Source organism: Sceloporus undulatus, chromosome 3 (assembly GCF_019175285.1).
Source record: "Sceloporus undulatus isolate JIND9_A2432 ecotype Alabama chromosome 3, SceUnd_v1.1, whole genome shotgun sequence".
Classification (NCBI taxonomy): Eukaryota; Metazoa; Chordata; class Lepidosauria; order Squamata; family Phrynosomatidae; genus Sceloporus; species Sceloporus undulatus.
This window is the reverse complement of record NC_056524.1, coordinates 224,896,495-224,914,222: the sequence shown is the minus strand read 5'-3', so window position 1 is coordinate 224,914,222 and position 17,728 is coordinate 224,896,495. Positions and strand designations below refer to the sequence as shown.

At 39.9% G+C, this 17,728-nt stretch overlaps 1 protein-coding gene across 3 annotated transcripts in view; it reads left to right on the top strand.

Annotated features, from left to right (window-relative positions):
• Positions 1 to 17,728, top strand: part of LOC121925404 (glypican-5-like) — a 715,763-nt gene that overhangs the window by 387,397 nt on the left and 310,638 nt on the right. For 2 of the 3 annotated variants that reach the window (XM_042457516.1, XM_042457517.1), the window contains exons 4-6: positions 3,673 to 3,806; positions 7,184 to 7,243; positions 9,899 to 10,024. In XM_042457516.1, the coding sequence (XP_042313450.1) occupies positions 3,673 to 3,806; positions 7,184 to 7,243; positions 9,899 to 10,024 (320 nt within the window). The remainder of the gene's footprint in view (positions 1 to 3,672; positions 3,807 to 7,183; positions 7,244 to 9,898; positions 10,025 to 17,728) is intronic. The other variant, XM_042457518.1, reaches the window with a different exon arrangement.

Below are 17,728 nucleotides of genomic sequence, written 5' to 3'. Positions count from 1 at the left end.
TCTTTATAATAATTGCCAAGGTTACATGGTGTAGTACCTCATGTATGTGAACCTTCAGAGTCAAGAAAAATCAGTGGACAACATCACTAGCAGGATTAAACGTATGAATAATCAACCTCTTACTGGCATGAAAACATCCCATTTTAAAAAAGGGGCGTCTCTTCTAGACGCCCCTGGGCCTAATACGGACTCCGACCGTACAAGATGGCGCCGGCCCTTCTACATGGCCGGCGCCATCTTTGCGTATCGGACGCTGAGCGTCCGTACGCATCGCGTCCTTTGTGACGTAGCGAGTGCGCCCCTGGCGCCTCGCTACATCACAAACGCGACTTTAAAAGAAGCTCCATTTTGGAGCTTCTTTTTCGGTCTGCACGGGAGCCGCGCCGTGTGGAGGCTCCGGCTCCCCCACGGACTAACTGGCGGCGGCAGACCGCCGCAAAGCGGCGGTTTGTATCCCACCATAGTCAATTTATGACATTACAAAAGAGTATTGATATTATATTAGGTTTTCACTTACAATTCTTCCTTTATTATCCATGTCATGTCTGGGCTTGATAAAGTGAACTCAACACTATATGCTTCATCTCTCTTTCAAATCATTACAAAGAAGTATCAGATGATGTAGTGGTTTCAGCATTGGATTACGAATCTGGAGACTAGGGTTTGAATCCTGGCTCAGCAGTGGAAATGCACTGGGTGACTCTAGGCAAGCCATACACTCTCAGCCTCAGAGGATGGCAGTGGCAAACCCTCTCTGAAGAAATTTGTCAAGAAAACGTTGTGATAGGTTCACCTTAGGGTCACCATAACTCAAACAACTTGAATGCACACAACAAGAACAACAACACACTTAAGTGATGGGCTTTATTCCTCAACTATTGCTGTTTTGTCTGTAGTAGTTGACATCACCACTATAGTCTTGATTCCAGACTTCCTTTACTCCAGCCTAAATTCATTTGTCAATACAAATCAGATATTCATTCAATCAATGAAGTTTACATAACTTTTGGCTTACCACATTCCCACTGATTCAGTCTGTTTACTCTACTAACAATTGAAATTAAGCATATGCTGTTTTTTACAGCTGTTTTCTGCATGTAGTCACCTCCTCCTTGCTTCCTGCCAGCTGTACCCTTGGAGCTTGGGTTCAAGAGGCTCAAGGGGTACAAGGGGCTAGGGTTCTGTGGAGTGAGTCCTTTGGTTCTGAATTCTACCTTATGTGGTCTGGTTATCTGAAGGACAATGTCTCCCTTTATGAGCCCATTAGAGCTTTTTGATAATCCATAGAGGCCCTTTTTTCTATCTGGCCAACCTCTCAGGTTCATTTGGTGGAACAAGGGAGAGGACCTTCTTGGTGGCTACTCCCAGACTGGAACTCCCTCCCTAGAAAGGCCTGGATGGCCCCATCCCATTTCTTCTTACATGGCAGGTAAAATATTTTTATGCAGCCAGGGTTTTTCATGCTGAGGGTTGGGCTTTTAAATGCTGTGAGATTCAGATGGGTTACAGACTGCCAAAAAGTGGCGGCCTGCACCTGCCCCTTTCCCAGTTGGATCGGGGCCTCAGCGGCCAGAGCGGCAGCCGCTGAGGCCCCAATCTGCCACTTTCCAGGCTGCGGGGAAGCGGCAAATGGCCCCTTCCCCACAGCCTGGAAAGGGGTGTCCTTGGGGCTTCAAGCCCCAAGGACACCCTGCGGTGGCAGGGAGGAGGAGAAAGGGGCCGCTTGGCCCCTTTCTCCTCTGCGTTGCTGGGCACAGCCATCTGAAGGCTGCGCCCAGCGACGCAAACGGCAAAAGGGGCTCCGTTTCGGAGCCCCTTTTGCGGCCGGGGAAGGGGCGCACTATGCGCCATGGCGCAGCGTCACGACGTCATGTCTGCACCGCCCCGTATAGAGGTGGCACGGTCGTGACGTCGTAATGGCGGCGGCCGTGTGGAACAGCCACCGCCATTTTGTGCGCACTCCGCGCATGCTAGGGTTGGGGGTGTCCGGAAAGGACACCCCTTTCTAACCCTAGCACGCACGGAGCACACACTTTTAGGCCCATTTGTAACAGGCCTCAGAGCTCTTCTCTAGCAACTCATTTCAAATAAGTTAATTATCTTCCTATCACTTTTCTTCACTGTCCACCTTTCACAATCATGGGAAATATGGTGTCAAGGAAAATCCTAACTTAAGTATTCAATTATCTGTCTTTAAACTTCAGGGGAATATCTAGCCCCTTCCTGTTGGCCATTCCAAGTCCTAGTCTTCATCTGAGTTCTTGATTGCAGTCTCCATTCTGATTAATGACTGGGCCAAGATATGACAAATCTTGAACTATCACAATGTCTTCATCATCTACTTTAAACCATCTATGGTAATTGCTTTTGTTTTCTTAATGTTCATTTGTAATCCTGCCTTTGCACTTTTTTTCTTGACTTTCTTCAGAATCATTTCAAGTATTTGCTGTTTTCTGCTAGAAGTATGGTGTTGCCTGCATATCTTAAATAGTTGGTATTCCTTCCAACAAGAAAGTCTTCCTCTTATTCTAGTCCTGCCTTATATATGGCGTTTTCAGCATACATGTTAAACAGTTAGGGTGATAGAATATAGCCTTACCTGTCTTTCCAAATGGAAACCATTCAGTTTCCCTGTATTCTGTCCTAACTGTAGTTTCTTGTCCTTAGTACAGGTTATGCATATGGTATTGTTGTTGTAGTTGTTATTGTTTTCTCTGTAGTAGTTGACATCACCACTATATTCTTGATTGTTGTTGTGTGCCTTCAAGTAATTCCCAACTTACAAAAACCCTAAGTCAAACCTATCAAACCATTGTCCTCCTCTGAGATTGAGAGCATGACTTGTCCAAGGTTACCAGTGGGTTTTCATGGCCAAGCAAGGATTTGAACCCTGGCTCCAGAGGTATAGTTCAGCTCTCAAACCATTACTCCATGCTGACTCCCTTCTACAATTATGTGTACAGTCACACAGATAAATTGCAAGTGATTGACTTGATACTCATTCCTATTTTCTATCCCTGGTAAGTTCTCTACAGCTGGAATTTATGTCCTATAAACTTCATGCTTAACATGTTAATGTATCAAGGCCTTTTTGAGACTCAGAGAGGACTGAAACAGAACCTTCATCTTAGGCTCTTTCCTTGAGATCAGTGCATTGTTGTGGATAGACTACTGGATTGTCATGCTGGAAATCGAGGTTCTAGTCTTCACTCAGCCATGAAGTGACTTTGGGCCATCCACTAACCTTCCTCACTGAGTTTTGAGGAAAACATGGAGAGGAATAAATGTATTATATAAAACACCTTGGGTGTCTTGAAGGAAGAAAGGAAGCATAAAAATATAGTAACAAAAATGAATTGGGCTGGCTTGCTACTATTAGCACTGCCTTTGGCTATAACAATCTTACTCATGCTCTTATGGAAGAAGGACACTGTCATGGTAGTGTTTGTGTTGTGATTTTTTCCTCATTAGATTTATGGATTTCAAGTTAGTGGGATTCTGAATGAAAGTACAGAGCAGCAATGACAATGCTGATGTTATCTTCTCCATATGTAAGTGCCCCTCATGTAAAGACTGGGGAGATTTTCCCTAGTGATACCCATTTTAAAAGATGTAAAGGATGATTTTAATGTGTAGGTTTTTTTTCCCTTACCTCCTCCCTTCTTGTTGCAGGTGGATAAAGTGTGTGGACAGCCTGAAAAGAAGGATGTGAAACCTTTACCAGACAACATAGTTCAAGCCAAAGAAATAATTGAGACACCATCTCTCACAATGGCACATTCGGCTTCTCTAAGCAATAAAAGGAGGTAATCCTGATGACTCCACCTTTCTTCCTAATGTCTTGAGTTGGAGTTTCCCAAAGTTATACTCATTTTTGTTATCCAGTTTTTCTGACAACTAGGGTTGTACTTTGCAGCACTCATTTTCATTGTCACTCACTCAGATAATAAATTTCAGAAGACTCCTAGTCAGAATTGTAAATTAAATAAGTAAGTCATATGCACTTGAACCCTGCTTTCCCTTACCCCATCTAATTGAGAAGGTTGTGTTTTACATTGTATCAGTATGTGACAAGTTTTAAACATGATACTTTGTGAGCTAAGAACTTATTCATATGGCACACTCTGCTAGATTCAGTGAGGTGAACTGAGTCAGAGTTGTTTGAGCTCATTGGCAGACCGGAAAAGGTTAATAAAGTTGGGTTTGAGTTGCAAGCATCCCTGAGCCTGGAGATTATTTGGGACTGCGTTTGGGAACAGTATGGAGTCGGCCCCTGGGGTGCCTCCGGCGGGCTTGGGAGCCACGCCCACAAAGATACATCCTGGCACTGAATACATTCTTGGCTGCCTGCTTATACAAAATCCAGCAAAGTGGATTACACTAGTGAAACCCCCATTTACTTCAGTTTAAATCAGGAATTGGGTCCTGGCTCTTGAGAAGGGCATCAGCAATGTTACATGGGCTGCAAGGAAAGTAGGAACCCCCCCCCCCCCCCCAAAAAAAATTACCTTTTCTGCTGCTTTATAAAAGGCTCTACAGTTCACAGAAGGACTCTTTCCATAAACATAGTTTAGAGTGGCCCATTTTCAGCACAACAGGGAACTGTAGCCTGGGTGTGTGCTTCATTGGTATGTTAACACTGTATGTGTAGCAGCTGTGGGCTGAGCTTAAATGAGGTAGCAGATTAGCCTAAAGGCATTCTGCAGAGAGATCAGTTTATCTTCTGGAGTTCTTTCCCCCCCCCCTTTTTTTTCTTTTCTTTTTTCTTTTCTGGAACTCCAGGCTAAATCCAGTTAGCTTGAAAGAGTCCACCAGTATGTGTACACATTCACTGAACAGAGCAGTGTAATCATCTGCTCCATGTTATTCATCAACTGTTGTTCAGTTGTTTAGTGACAACAATGTTGAAGTAATGCCTACTTCAACAATGGCCATTCATTCAAAAGGTCCAATTTTGAATTCAGACAGCAATGTGCAACCATAGTTTGTTTGAGGCCAGTCAAAGTACCACTAGAGAGACGCTGTGGTCTAAGCAGGGAGGAGCATCTCATTGTAAAATGTTGGGTTAGAGTGCTGTTCTTCCTCAGACCATGGACCTCCAGTGTGTTGAAATCCCTTCACAAGTGAAATGCCCTTGAATACAAAGTCCTGGAACAAATACCATGATAATGTAAGGAACTGTCATAACATTCAGTTACATAATGAGGGCCTGAGGCATAAACTGGTTAAATATTCAATAGTTCAAGATGGAGCTGTAGTCAGTTGACATCTCTGACAAACCAGATAGGCAATTAACTAGTTAACAACATTCAATGAGGAATATAAAAGAATAGAACAACTTTGCTTCCCTATCATTTTCCAAGATGGTGATGTAATCAGTTTCAGATTGGTAAGCTTTTCACTTTTCTCCTGTTTCCTCTTCCTTTGTTGCTGTTGAGCCTGCACTGATACCAGTTTTCTATTTTATCACCATCTATTCCCCCCCCCCCCTCCTGATACCTTTTAAACTTTGCAAAACCTACCTGTCTGGGAACAATGCTGCCATGGCTGAAACTTGCATGAAAACTGCATGGTTTTTAGTTAATCCTATGCATGTAAATTCAATACTGCACATATCCAGCATATGTAAGGAGATTTCCTCTGCCCCTCTTCACCAAAGGCAATTCAGAAATGCAACACTAGAAATATGGGTCCAAAACACAGTGCAGAAATAATCCAGTCTGAGGCAGTTTAATTGCCCTGGCTCAGTGTTAGTGAATCCTGGGAATTGTAGTTTATTGTGGCATTAGAGTTTTCTGCCAGAGAAGGCTAAATGTCTCATAAAACTACAGTTCCCAGAATTCCCTAGCACTGAACTAGGGCAGTTAATGCAATCTCAAAATAGATATTTCTGCAGTGTGTTTTGGACCATTGTTCTCTTAGATGAAGATTCCAACACAAGAACAAATGACAAATTACAAAATTTGGCGATTCTAGCTGGAACACCCAGGGCTGCCACATTACATCTGTGGAACCCACATCCTAATCAATAAATGCAGGTTTTATTGTTGATTTATTTTTTTAGAAAAGCATAAACCTAGTTCATGTTATCTGAAAACACAAGACCTTTGGCAGTGATATCTGAGCTACACTTTAATATATCCTGCCACTAAAAACTGTCTGGGCATGTATTCTGTTCAAAAGCAAAGCATTTGAACTTTAACTGGAGAAGGGAACAGCTGCAGTAATACAACATCAAGATTTCACTGTAATTTTATTACCTGTGGCTCTCTTTTTAACTTAAAACAGTATGAGATATTTTTACCATTACATGCCTCCTTTTTTCATAGGTTTTCCCACAGTGGCTTCTGGGAACCAATTTCTTTAAAATACACTTATGAACTTAAGGTGTTTTGAATGGTTCTTCTATGACATCTGTATTCCAGTGCTTTGATAGGAACAAAGGAAGCTTCTTTGCACTCAAAGTATTGGTACATTTAGGACACTGTGGTCCACTCTGACTGGCATCAACTTTCTACTTTTTCCCATAGTGATTTTCCCCAAAATGAGGATGCCATAGATTGAAACTGAAGATTTTGGCATACTTGATATATATATTTGGCTCCTCTTAGAGCACTATAATCATTTATTTATTATTTCTCCACCTTCCCAGTTCTCTGATTGGGACTAGCCATTGGATTTAGTATTTTATGTCCCTGAAAATGAATGCATTTCTCTCTTAAGCATTTCGGTGTGTGCTTCTCATCCATAAATCATTTCTTATGCTTTGTTCACATATGTGTACAATAACTCTTCTTTATGTGACATTTGGATATGACAAATACATACAGTTACTTTTAGCATTTTAAGCCTTCATTTTATAACAGCATTCATTAGCTTTTTGTGTGGAAAAAAAAGATACATTTTCTTTTTTGTGTTTAAATCATTAAGGAGAAAACAGTACATTCTTGCCACAATTAAACTATGGATGGACTGTGTGTTTCTTTTAAGACATATATGTATATATGTTTAGGTTGAAACGCATTCAATTGCATTTATTCTTTTCTGGTTTAATCCTGTGCATGTTCTTGATTATCTTTTCTTTCAAATAATTTATTACTTTTTGTTTCTCATTTCTTTCTTCATTTGCCTGTGTTCCTCTTCTCTCCTCACTCTTCTGACTATTCTCCCTGGCCCAATCCAGTTCTCTGCCTCTGAAAGCTTCAAAGAATGACAAATCCAGAAGTTTGAAAAAAATGTCCCGGTAAGAATGAAAAGAAGCCAACATGCTATTGTCTCTTCATGAAATTAGCTTTACAAACATTAAGGCTTTTGGTTCCATTCTAAAAATAGAAAAGTTTGTTCAAAGTTATCATAAAATACCTTTCAGATTAATTCCGTAACCCAGATTCAATGATTTCCATCAGGGATAGGGAACATGTGACTCTCAAGATGGTATTAGATTGCAACTTGAGTCAGCTATATCCAAGATAGCCAGTTGTGAGACAATGGGAATTTCCATCCAACAACATCTGGAAGACCATACATTTCCCATTCCTTATCTGCCAGAACTGACATTTTTAATGGAAAAGAAAACAAAGAAAAGATAGAACTATTTGTTTGAATTTAATTTTAAAGTGAGGCATCTGAGCTTCAGTTTCAAAATTAGGTATTTAAACTGAGACTGTTGAACACATGCCCAGGATATGTGCTGTCTACTATTTTGGGGGTGAAGGGAAAGTAAATAAAACTCAGTATTCAGTATGATTTCATTCTGGGTATTAAATGTGAGATCTATAGCTTCCTTTCCTATCATGCTGTTAAAGTGCTCAGTTGCTCCCTCCCTTCCAAGCCAGATTTGATTTTCCATGTGGATGGGAATGACTCAGGAGATTTTGCTCCTTGGGGCGAACAATATATAGTGCACTTTCCTTCTCAAGTCAAAGTAACAAGCCTAGTACTAAAGCTGCCTACGTTCTTTTGGAAGTAGAGGGAGACTAGCCTGCAAGTGCCTTTTGTCAGTAAAACTGCTATAATAATATATTTACTATCATGTCCTACTTTTTTCTTGTTGTTTAAAATCAGTTGTTCGGATGTTGCTGCTTAGTTCTAGGGCTGGCCTAGAAGAAATTATAATTTCAGTTAAAGCTGTCTAGCACAGTAAGGGATACACACATGTTTAAGAAAGCTGCTCCAAAAAAGGAGTGCCATAGATACCATCTTGCACGCAGAGAGGGATCCTTCCAGAGAGGAATTAGACAATCTTCTATAACACAACTTCTTGGATACTCATGTTACCAATGAGTATTACCTCTTAGGACCTTTTAGAATACTGTTTCTTGCTTTAGTGTTGGAATATAAAGGAAAACTAGGACTAAACAGGATGTCTCAGTAGTTGCTGATAATATCTTTTAGGTCACTTAATGCAAATATAACCCAGGGTCTGCTCTTAGAACGTTACTAAACTTCTCCCTGACAGAAACATTTTATTTTTAAATCACAAATTGCAAACCTAGCCATTACCACCAGGTGTGTTCTCTTGCACATAAAAATGATAGTCCAACTTCAATGATGAATTTGCTCTTGCAATGCCAATGTAAATGATGAACTAGCATCTCTGTTGACATGTTTTCAACTGCCTAGAGCAGTTATGAATTAGTAATTAACAAACAGACTTTATTACAGCCATTTGGCCAGCACAATTAGAAATTAACTGCAACATTACAGAACTTTCTCCCTCCATTTTTTTTTAAAAAAACTGCAAACCTGCAATCACTATCTGATGGTTGTAGTAGAGTTAAAATTAAGAATCTGGGTTTTAGCAGGAAAAGCCTTCATACAATACTAGATTCTGCCCTAGTCTTTCCTGGGTAAATTAAGGAACTATTTGTACACTGTATTAAAAACCATGGCATAGTGCTACATTCATTAACAGGAGTTAGCCCATGCAAAATCTGAAACTTTCTGTTTCACCATTTGCTTCCCATATCTAGTCCAACAAAGAAAATACTAAATCAAGAATTTACTTTTATTTTATCAGATTCGTGGCTTGTTGTTACATGGGGCCCTGGGAAGGGGAAATTATTGGCCATTTTCAAGCAAAGTCCAGAATTGGCATTAGGGGCCAAGGGAATTGGGAAAGGCCTGGAGGAGGGGTGTTGGAGGTGAACTTTGGGTCTTTACAGGCAGAACTCTTCCTGGCCATGATTTAAAAGGAATGCTAGTCAAGATCTGCTAGTTTAACAAACTAAAATTCCTTTTAAACCCTAGTTCCTGGTTTGAACATAACCAGGATTCTAATTTCTTCTTCCTCCCATTACATGTGAGGAGGAGAGGAGAGTGGAAAACATGGGTGTATTTAGCACTCCATTTTGGTTTAGCATTGCATGCAGATGGTGTCTCAGTTTAGAAACTATTTATAAATTGCATAAAATAATTCCATATGTAGATGTGCATATTTTGAAATGTAGAGCAGTAATAGATGAAGAAATGCTTAACTTTTTCTCCACCCATCACTTGTCTACTCTAACTTTCTCTAGACAGCCTCCTACCTGGAGATTCCAGACAGGTGTTTGCAAGGGCAAATTTCAATTTGGATCTCAGAAGTAGGAGAAAGAAAATCAAAATGAGAATTTTCAGCAGAAAAGAGGAAGAGTAAAAAGGAGAATAAAGCATCTCTTCAATTCCTCTGCTGAAAACCATCCCTTCCAAAAGCTGTTTTTCACTGCCATAATCTTATAGTACTGTAGATTTATAGCAAATGCTTTTGTTTTTAATGGTTAGGTCTTGAATATGCTAGTGTTGTTATAGAGCTGACCTGTTGCTCAAAAGTAAAGATGTTATACACATGATTATACCAGTAAGCAGTATGTCAATTTTCTATATTGTTCTGTTTTAATATTGTGTTTCTAAATTCTAGGGAATTCATCACCTACATGAAACGATCCAGAACTCTTTATGCCTCTTTAACAGAAAGGCTCTGTGAGGGAGATCTAGTGATGAAAGACAGTTCAACTTGCTGGAATGGCGAGGATGTTGTAGAAAGGTAATTGTGAAAAGTAATGTTCTTACTGTGCATGACTTGCATGTTAATCTTTACTATTTTTCTGCTCAGCTTTCCAAAGAGGGATGCATGCTTTACAGTATATGGATTTTAAAAACTGTTATTATTTTAATTGTGCTGCGGTCGATTTCTGGATTGAGGATACCAAAACATGTACTATCCAGGCTGCTAAACAAAGAGGCAGCAGCTACTCCTTGTGTGTATGTAATTGGAATTAATTTGCTTCTGCACACTGATTTATCTTTTGGAAATAGGTTTCATTGATAATTATCTCCAAGTAGTTTGTTTGCTGGGGCAAAAGCAGTTATGTACACTTAAGACTCGTTTTGTCATTCAGTCCCTGGTGACTCAATTAATTGAGAAAAACTGTGGCTTAAAATCTGTCAGTTTGCACCATATTCAGTTGGTACAATAAAACCCTTTGCTGTTGATTAAATATGTAGTTCTAAATATTGTGCGTCCTTATTGCTGTTCTTCCTGGATCACAGAGTTGTTGCTGAAAGGAATGTTTCTTCTGCCTTATGGAGGGCAGTGTATGTTGATGAATGCTTGAGAATAAGCTCCAAAGATCAAATCTTTGGCTGTTATCTCATTTTTGTAAGCTATTCATTTCATTTGGTTAGTTAACATTTCTTTATTTTTGATGTGTGTTGGTTTTCACATTTTGGCAAACGGCTGCTTTCAGTGAACTCTGTTTTTTAGGTGTAAATAGAAGACAAAGGTTTAGAGATGAATAAAGTAGATAAGTAAACATAATTGGCTGTTTTTTGTCATTTCCTTTATTTTCAACACTTTGATATTCAATCTGATCACTGTGTGAACATAGACAGTGCAGTGATTTCTGAGAAGATTTGAATATTCACAGCTGATTTTATAACACAGGATATTTCATTTTGTATAAGAGATTAAAAGTGAGAACATTATATTGTTTAGCTGCTAAACTTTGGTTTCTGCTGGTAATATTGGGCAAATTGGTCATGGTTACTGGACCCTTATTGTTCACCAGAACTAGAAAAGAGATAATGTTGCAATTTTACTTTTTATTTAATATTCCATCTTTCTCAATGGAGGGGATCCAAGGCACACTGGATCACAGCATGAATTAACACAGAACACAGTTAAAATCAATTATAATACTTAAAATCTGTTAAATAAATTATAATAAATATAGCAATTAATTAAATATAATTTTAAAACATTTTGAAAAACAGATTCAGGGCTGTTGATTTGGCTTAAAACAAACTGATTCTATGAAAATGTCAACAGTGGCTCCATTCCCACTATAAAAAGAATCAGATTGCTGAGCGAATTAAATGACCCTAGTTCCCATCTGAAACCGGTTCCTGTCGTGATGTGATGGAATCTGTCATGATGAAGTAAAGCAAAGGCAAAAGAACCAGTTTTTCCAGACACCAGCTAAAAAGAGGTTCTTTTGAAAAAATTCCAAAAGCTTGTTTAGGAAGTGGAAACGAAAGATTGGAATCACCATATTCTGGAGGGGAGGGACTGATGGCAGAGGGGTATTTACCATCCCTCCCCATTTTTGGGGAGATGTCACCCCCCCCCCCCCCCCCCGCTGTTATGTTATTATTGGTGTGATGTTTAGTTCCTTTAAAAATAAAAAAATAAAACTGAGCGCTTAAGTGACAGAATGGTTTGTTGCTAAACTACTCTATCGCTTAATTGTATTTAAAACAAAAAAGAAAAGAAAAGAAAGAAAAGAAAACATGCCCTGACCACCTTCTCACAGGCCTCCCTTCAGTCCTGGTGCCCTCCATTTCTGTCATCCTCCTCCTCCTCCCTTCCCAGCCTGACGATGTCCCTTCCCCAGCCTCAAGCTCCCTTCCCAGCCTTGCCTCCAACTCCTCCTCCTCCTCCTCTTCTCCACTCCCTCCTGCCTTGCCTTGCTCCATTGCCATACTCCTTGTCACACTCTCTCAGCCTCAGAACACTCTCTCTCAGCCTACAACCCCCCCTCAGTTTCCCAGCTGAGCTTACGATTGACAAGGGTGCTTAAAGCGGTGCTGCCAGTCGCCTCAAAAAAACAACACATTCACACAGGATAAGGGAAAAACCCCTTTCATAATGAGAACTAGGGGTCTTTTGAAATCGCTTTCCAAACCGAGGCAGGAGCAAATCACGAAGCGATTCATCCTGCCAGTGAGAATGACCCCAGTATTTTATAGAAGAGACAGACAAGTGTAAACATAACCCTTTGGATTGTGCAGTCATAGAGACAAGCTACAGAAGTATCAATGTAACATGGCCCCTTAATTATAGTTAATGCCAAACCATTATTTGCAAGCTCTAGTTGAAAGCAAATCAGGTCAGTGTTTGCTATGATCAAGGTCAGAGCTGATGTAATTCTTAAGTATGATAAAATCTGGTCACAGAAGGGTGAAGAAATTCACAGAATGAGAGGGCAGCATTTATTAAAGGACAGTGCAATGTGTTGGGTCTTCTCCTTCACAGGTAGATTCAAGTACAGTCACTTGATGAACACAGCAATGCCAATGCTTGGTGGTTTACACTAGCTATTATTTTAATTTCTCATAATCCTCCTTGTGTAGGTTTGGGCCTGATATTTTTTAAAAGGTGGCCAGGGTTTATGGGCCTGCTATAGCTCTCAGGTTCTCCCTGGAAGAGAGAGCATGCCGTCCCACTATATACACCCTATTTCCTTTTCACAAAGCAAGAGGTTAGGATGAAATGGCATAGATAAACGTCCTATCTTAAGACTTCATGCTGAACTTATTTTGGCTTGTTCCAAATCCAGTTCTAAACTTGACAAGACAGAGTCAACCACATAAATGTAACAAACACTGTCTGACCTTTGTAACTTTTGCAAAGATCATTTCTGTCCCTGATGGCATCACAGCATGGAAAGCTTTTGAGTGTTTACATTTGGCACTCTTTGTGCATGCTTTCTTGCTGTGCATTCTGTTTATAGATCCTTAAGGAATTATTTCTAGATTTGTTTGTTTCAGATTCATTTATTGTTCTTCTTACCTTACTGGGAAAAGACATTTGTGGAGACAAAGGATTGTTTCACAAAAAGTTCTTGGCTAGTTGAGAGTGAGGTGAGATACACTGCAGTAGGACATTCTGATCAGGCATCTAAAATCTTAAAAGCTTGCAAAATGGTTACTTTCAAACTAAAAACAAAGCATTTTGTATTTTTTTTAAAAAAAAGAATAGTGTAAACATACTTAATAAATAGCAGCTAAAGTGTAATAAAAATATTCTCTTGAAACGTGTTATATTTAAATAAAAAATAGATTTAAGTGAACAAGACTCCCTCTCCCACCCCCATGGAGACAATTGCCTGAACTCCATAATAGATTGTTGTTATTGTTAAGTACCTTAAAGTTAACTCCAACTTATGGCAACCCTTCCTTGCCAAGATTTATTCAGACGAGTTTTGCCATTGCATTCCTCTTAGCCCAAGAGAGGATGTCTAGGATCAGCTAGTGGATTTCCATGGCTGAGCAAGATTTGAGCCATGGCCTCACAGAATCCTAGTCCAACACTCCATCATGCTGACTCAGAATAATAAAAGCAACAGAGATACTTTAAGCAAGCATGGTCTCAGTGGTCATATGACAATGTGTTTTCCTAGCCCAGTATAGATCTGAGTAGAGAAAACCTACTTTTTTGTACTACCAGTGCCTGAACTTAACCACAACTACCTGAAACTTCCAGTGACCGTGTTGTTTTTATGTTCTTTCCACAGCTCTGTTAATATAACATTCCCTAGCTTTGCTAGAGATACAAGGCTGTCTATTTAGCTTATAAGAATGAGGCATCATTAAACCAACACTGCTGGCACAACTTTATTCTGGATTTCCTCTCTGGTGGCTTGTTTGTGTAAAGTAAGAGTCTCTTCTCACAGAATTGAAAAATTTCCTCTCTACCACAGAGAATTAATGAAGGACTGGCCATTTCCTAGGATCTCTCCAGGGAATTAATGGTTTAGTGTGATTTAGTTTAATTTAGGGTTTTGTTTTGTGTGTTTTTTGATTCTCTCACAACAAAGCTGTCAGCCGTTCCTGTAGTACTAAAGTGACACCTAGTGAAAAACATCAAAACCCATCATATTGAAAATATAGCCAAAGGGGAAAGTGGATAAAGGTATAAAATTTCAGATGGGCACTTGTATCTGATCAAGGGGCTATTCAGAAGGTGAAAATAATCCAGGATGAATCCGAATTGAACCTCTGTCATTCACATGCATCCTGAATGCGCCCAATTAAGTTTTGGGAGGGGCTGCCCAAACCCCCACTTAACCTGGGATAATTGGTACCGGGTTTCCCCCTGGGTTTTTTTAAAAGATACGCATCGTCAGCAGTGAACAATGTGACTAAATCAGGGATAAAACTCTCGATGTCCATCTGTGTCTCAGGAAAGAGGATGTGAAAACAGAGAGGTGAAGGAGAGAGGGGCACACACACACATACACACACACAGCCAGAAACACACACAGCCAGAAACACACACATTCAGTAGGCCTCAGGAGCCATCCCAGTACTCATAAGCGCAACCAGAACAGTGGCTTCTGTGCTCCTGAGGATGATGGCAGATAGGCTAAGAATGCTCAACGCTGCCTTCTCTGTGACTCTGAAAGCCCTTTCCAAACCAAGACCTCCTGGGATGCCCAGGCAGAAAACCTAAAGCCAAGCCCAAGGGAGGGAGAAGGGGAGTGGATTCCAGAATAGAAGCACTACACTAGGAGAGTCTAACAGGGGCAGGGCAGAAGAAGTCCAGGGTCCAGGGGTCTGGATGGGAGGCTAGTCCCACTCTAGGTTTATAGGCGTCTCAGTCACAGCCAAGAGTCTGTTTTAGCGTTCTGACCAGCAGGACTTCCAAAACGTCCTCCATTTGGATTAATAAGCATGGATTTCTGTCCCCTCTGAAGAGGGGAAAGGAGGATCCTTCCTCTCCCCCACCCTCCAATCTCTTGGCTGCTAGAAACTCCAGGGAGCAGCCACCTCAAGATGCCTGACTGGGGACTATCTGGCCCAAGGGTTGCCAGTACTCATGAGTGGGAGGCACAGGGTTACCAAGCACATATGAACATGGAGAAATGTGAAGAGAGGCAGTTCCAATGAAAAAAATAATCTGAATTACAAATCCAGAATGCATGTGTTGGCTTATTCACATCATCTAACTTTAAAAAATGACATCTGGATTCCCTAGCCTGAAATTCTGCCTCTAATAGTCGCCAGTCAAGTGACGCTGGCAGGCAGAAAGCAAAAGGCAAATACCTTTTTTTAAACTGGGAGTTCTGAAAGCCATTGTCAGGGCTATTTCAAGAGCATGAGAAGAGACCTGCTGGATCAGACCAGAGGCCTCTCTAGTCCAGCATTCTGTCTAGTTACCAACTGTAGGAAGCCTGAACATACTTGACATGTGAAACTCACATAGAGCAAAAATAATTATTGACCTCTGATACGAACCTCCAAGGTTTTGCTATGTTCTGTAGATCTGAGAAGAAAGTGTAATGATGATCATCATGATCATCACCTATGCTTATGCTTTGCTGCAAGCCATAATAGGTTAGCTCTGTAATCTGTACAACAGATCTGAAAAGAAAGACAATTTTTTTTAAAAAAAATGTAAAGCTATCCATGGAGTCCATGACAGAAGTGAAATTCAAACCAGAGGTTCTCTTAAACATTGCACTATAGTAACAACTTTAACTATCATGGTTAAAGCATCTGGATTAAAATATTTAGAGTAGAAAGGTTGCAATAATTTATTCATTATTTATTAAAGAAATAAATAAAATCATTTTCCCTTTCCCAGCTCCTTGTAATGACTAATGTTATTTCACTAAAATGAAATGTAACTCCCATCTGCTTCTTAAATAGTAGCAGCTGCCAGTTTTGATTTAATGTGAAATTCTAAGTACAGTTGAATGTTCTGATTTGTTCCGCAAAACTTAAATCTGCTCTCCTTAATGAGTGACATGTTTTACTATTTATGAATATTGTGTCATCTTATTTCATGTCATGTTTATGTGATGCATTATTTATAAATGTATATATATATATTTTTCCCTAAAGAGCATAAGTATCGGTTAGCGGGTTCCATAAATAAATATGGTTTACTCTGCAGACAATTTATGAAATGCATGAAGGGAAAATGAAATTAGAATCATGGTGGTTTATGTTTTGTATTTTGTTTTCTTATGAACAGAGTTCATAAGAGCCCCCTCTAACTAGATGTACTTGTTTTCCTTTTACAACCTGATGCTAAAACATTGCTGTTATGTATTTTCCTCAGTTTAGATGGAAGTTTTTTTAACAGCACTTAGAGGATGATGAAGGAATATTGAAGACCTTTAGTTGTTGAGTTACAGTCTGTTTGCAGTAAATAAAGCAATAAAGCTTGATCTGGGAAAGAACAGACTTCTTAGCTGATTCTTCTCTACTTGTGTGTGCCTGCCTACAAAAGGCAAAGTAAATAAGCTGTCCCTAGAATCGATTACTGAGCTTGTATAAAAAGTAAAACAGAAAGAAAGGGTGAAAGAAAATTAGCTTTCCTCACCAGCTACCTCCCAGCATGTTAAAACAACAACAACACATAGATCTATACATTTGGCCACCAAAATGGAAATTTGGGGGTGGGGGGGAAGCTTGTGAAAGAAATAAACTAACCCTTGAAGCATCGTGGCTCCTAGAAAGTTAAAAATGATTTTGTTTACTTATGCAAGGTTTACCTGGGCTTGTTGTTTCATTTCACATGTGCATATTATTAGTTTTGGACAAAAACTTTAGTGAAGCATGTTGAAATATTATCCTTTTTGGTGGTGTAAGAATGCATTCCTATTCTTTACACATTATTTCTACCTCTGGTACCAAATTTTCTGTTAAAGAAGTAATGACCAGTAGAATACCTGTAATCATGCAAACATTTACAAGTTGCATTGAATTCAAAAATGCTTCTCCTCATCCCACGTCTTGCACTCTCAGACCCACTTCTCTCTTCAGTCTGCACTTTTCTCTTTAGTCTATCTCAGACCCACAAACAAAATATCCCCCCTTCTCTCTCAGCCTGTCTCACACACAATCCCTGCTCTCTTATGCACACAAGATAACCACCCGTTACCCTCTTACACAAATGCATTTGTGTACACACAGAGGTGCACAAAAACACACCATTCCCTATCTCCACATGAGCTCTCTGGGCTCCTCAAGTAAGCATAGCATCTCCTTCCTTGGAGGTCTTTAAACAGAGGCTGGATGGCCATCTGTCAGGGATGCTTTCATTTGAATTTCCTGCATGGCAGGGGGTTGGACTGGATGGCCCTTGTGGTCTCTTCCAACTCTATGATTCTAGGAATGATGCTATTTCATTTAATAAAATAGCATCATACTTCCCCTCTCCTTTGCAAAGTTTCAGATGACTTCAATTGCTTTCATTTGAGTCTTTTAACAAAATTCTTCAGTTAAAAGCCAGGAGTTGAGGAATATAATTATACTGAAAGTCAGACTTACCAAGGAGCTGGCTTGACTGTCTGTCTATGATTATTTAGTTACTAAAAGAGAGTTGATTCAACTCTATGTATTCCCTCCTAATATAATGAAGGCCTGGATTCCATAGGTCCAGATTTTGGAATGATCGGAGTGGCAGGTGTTGATCGTTAAAGTGTGAAATGCCTCTCAGGTTTTTTTACCTTAAAAG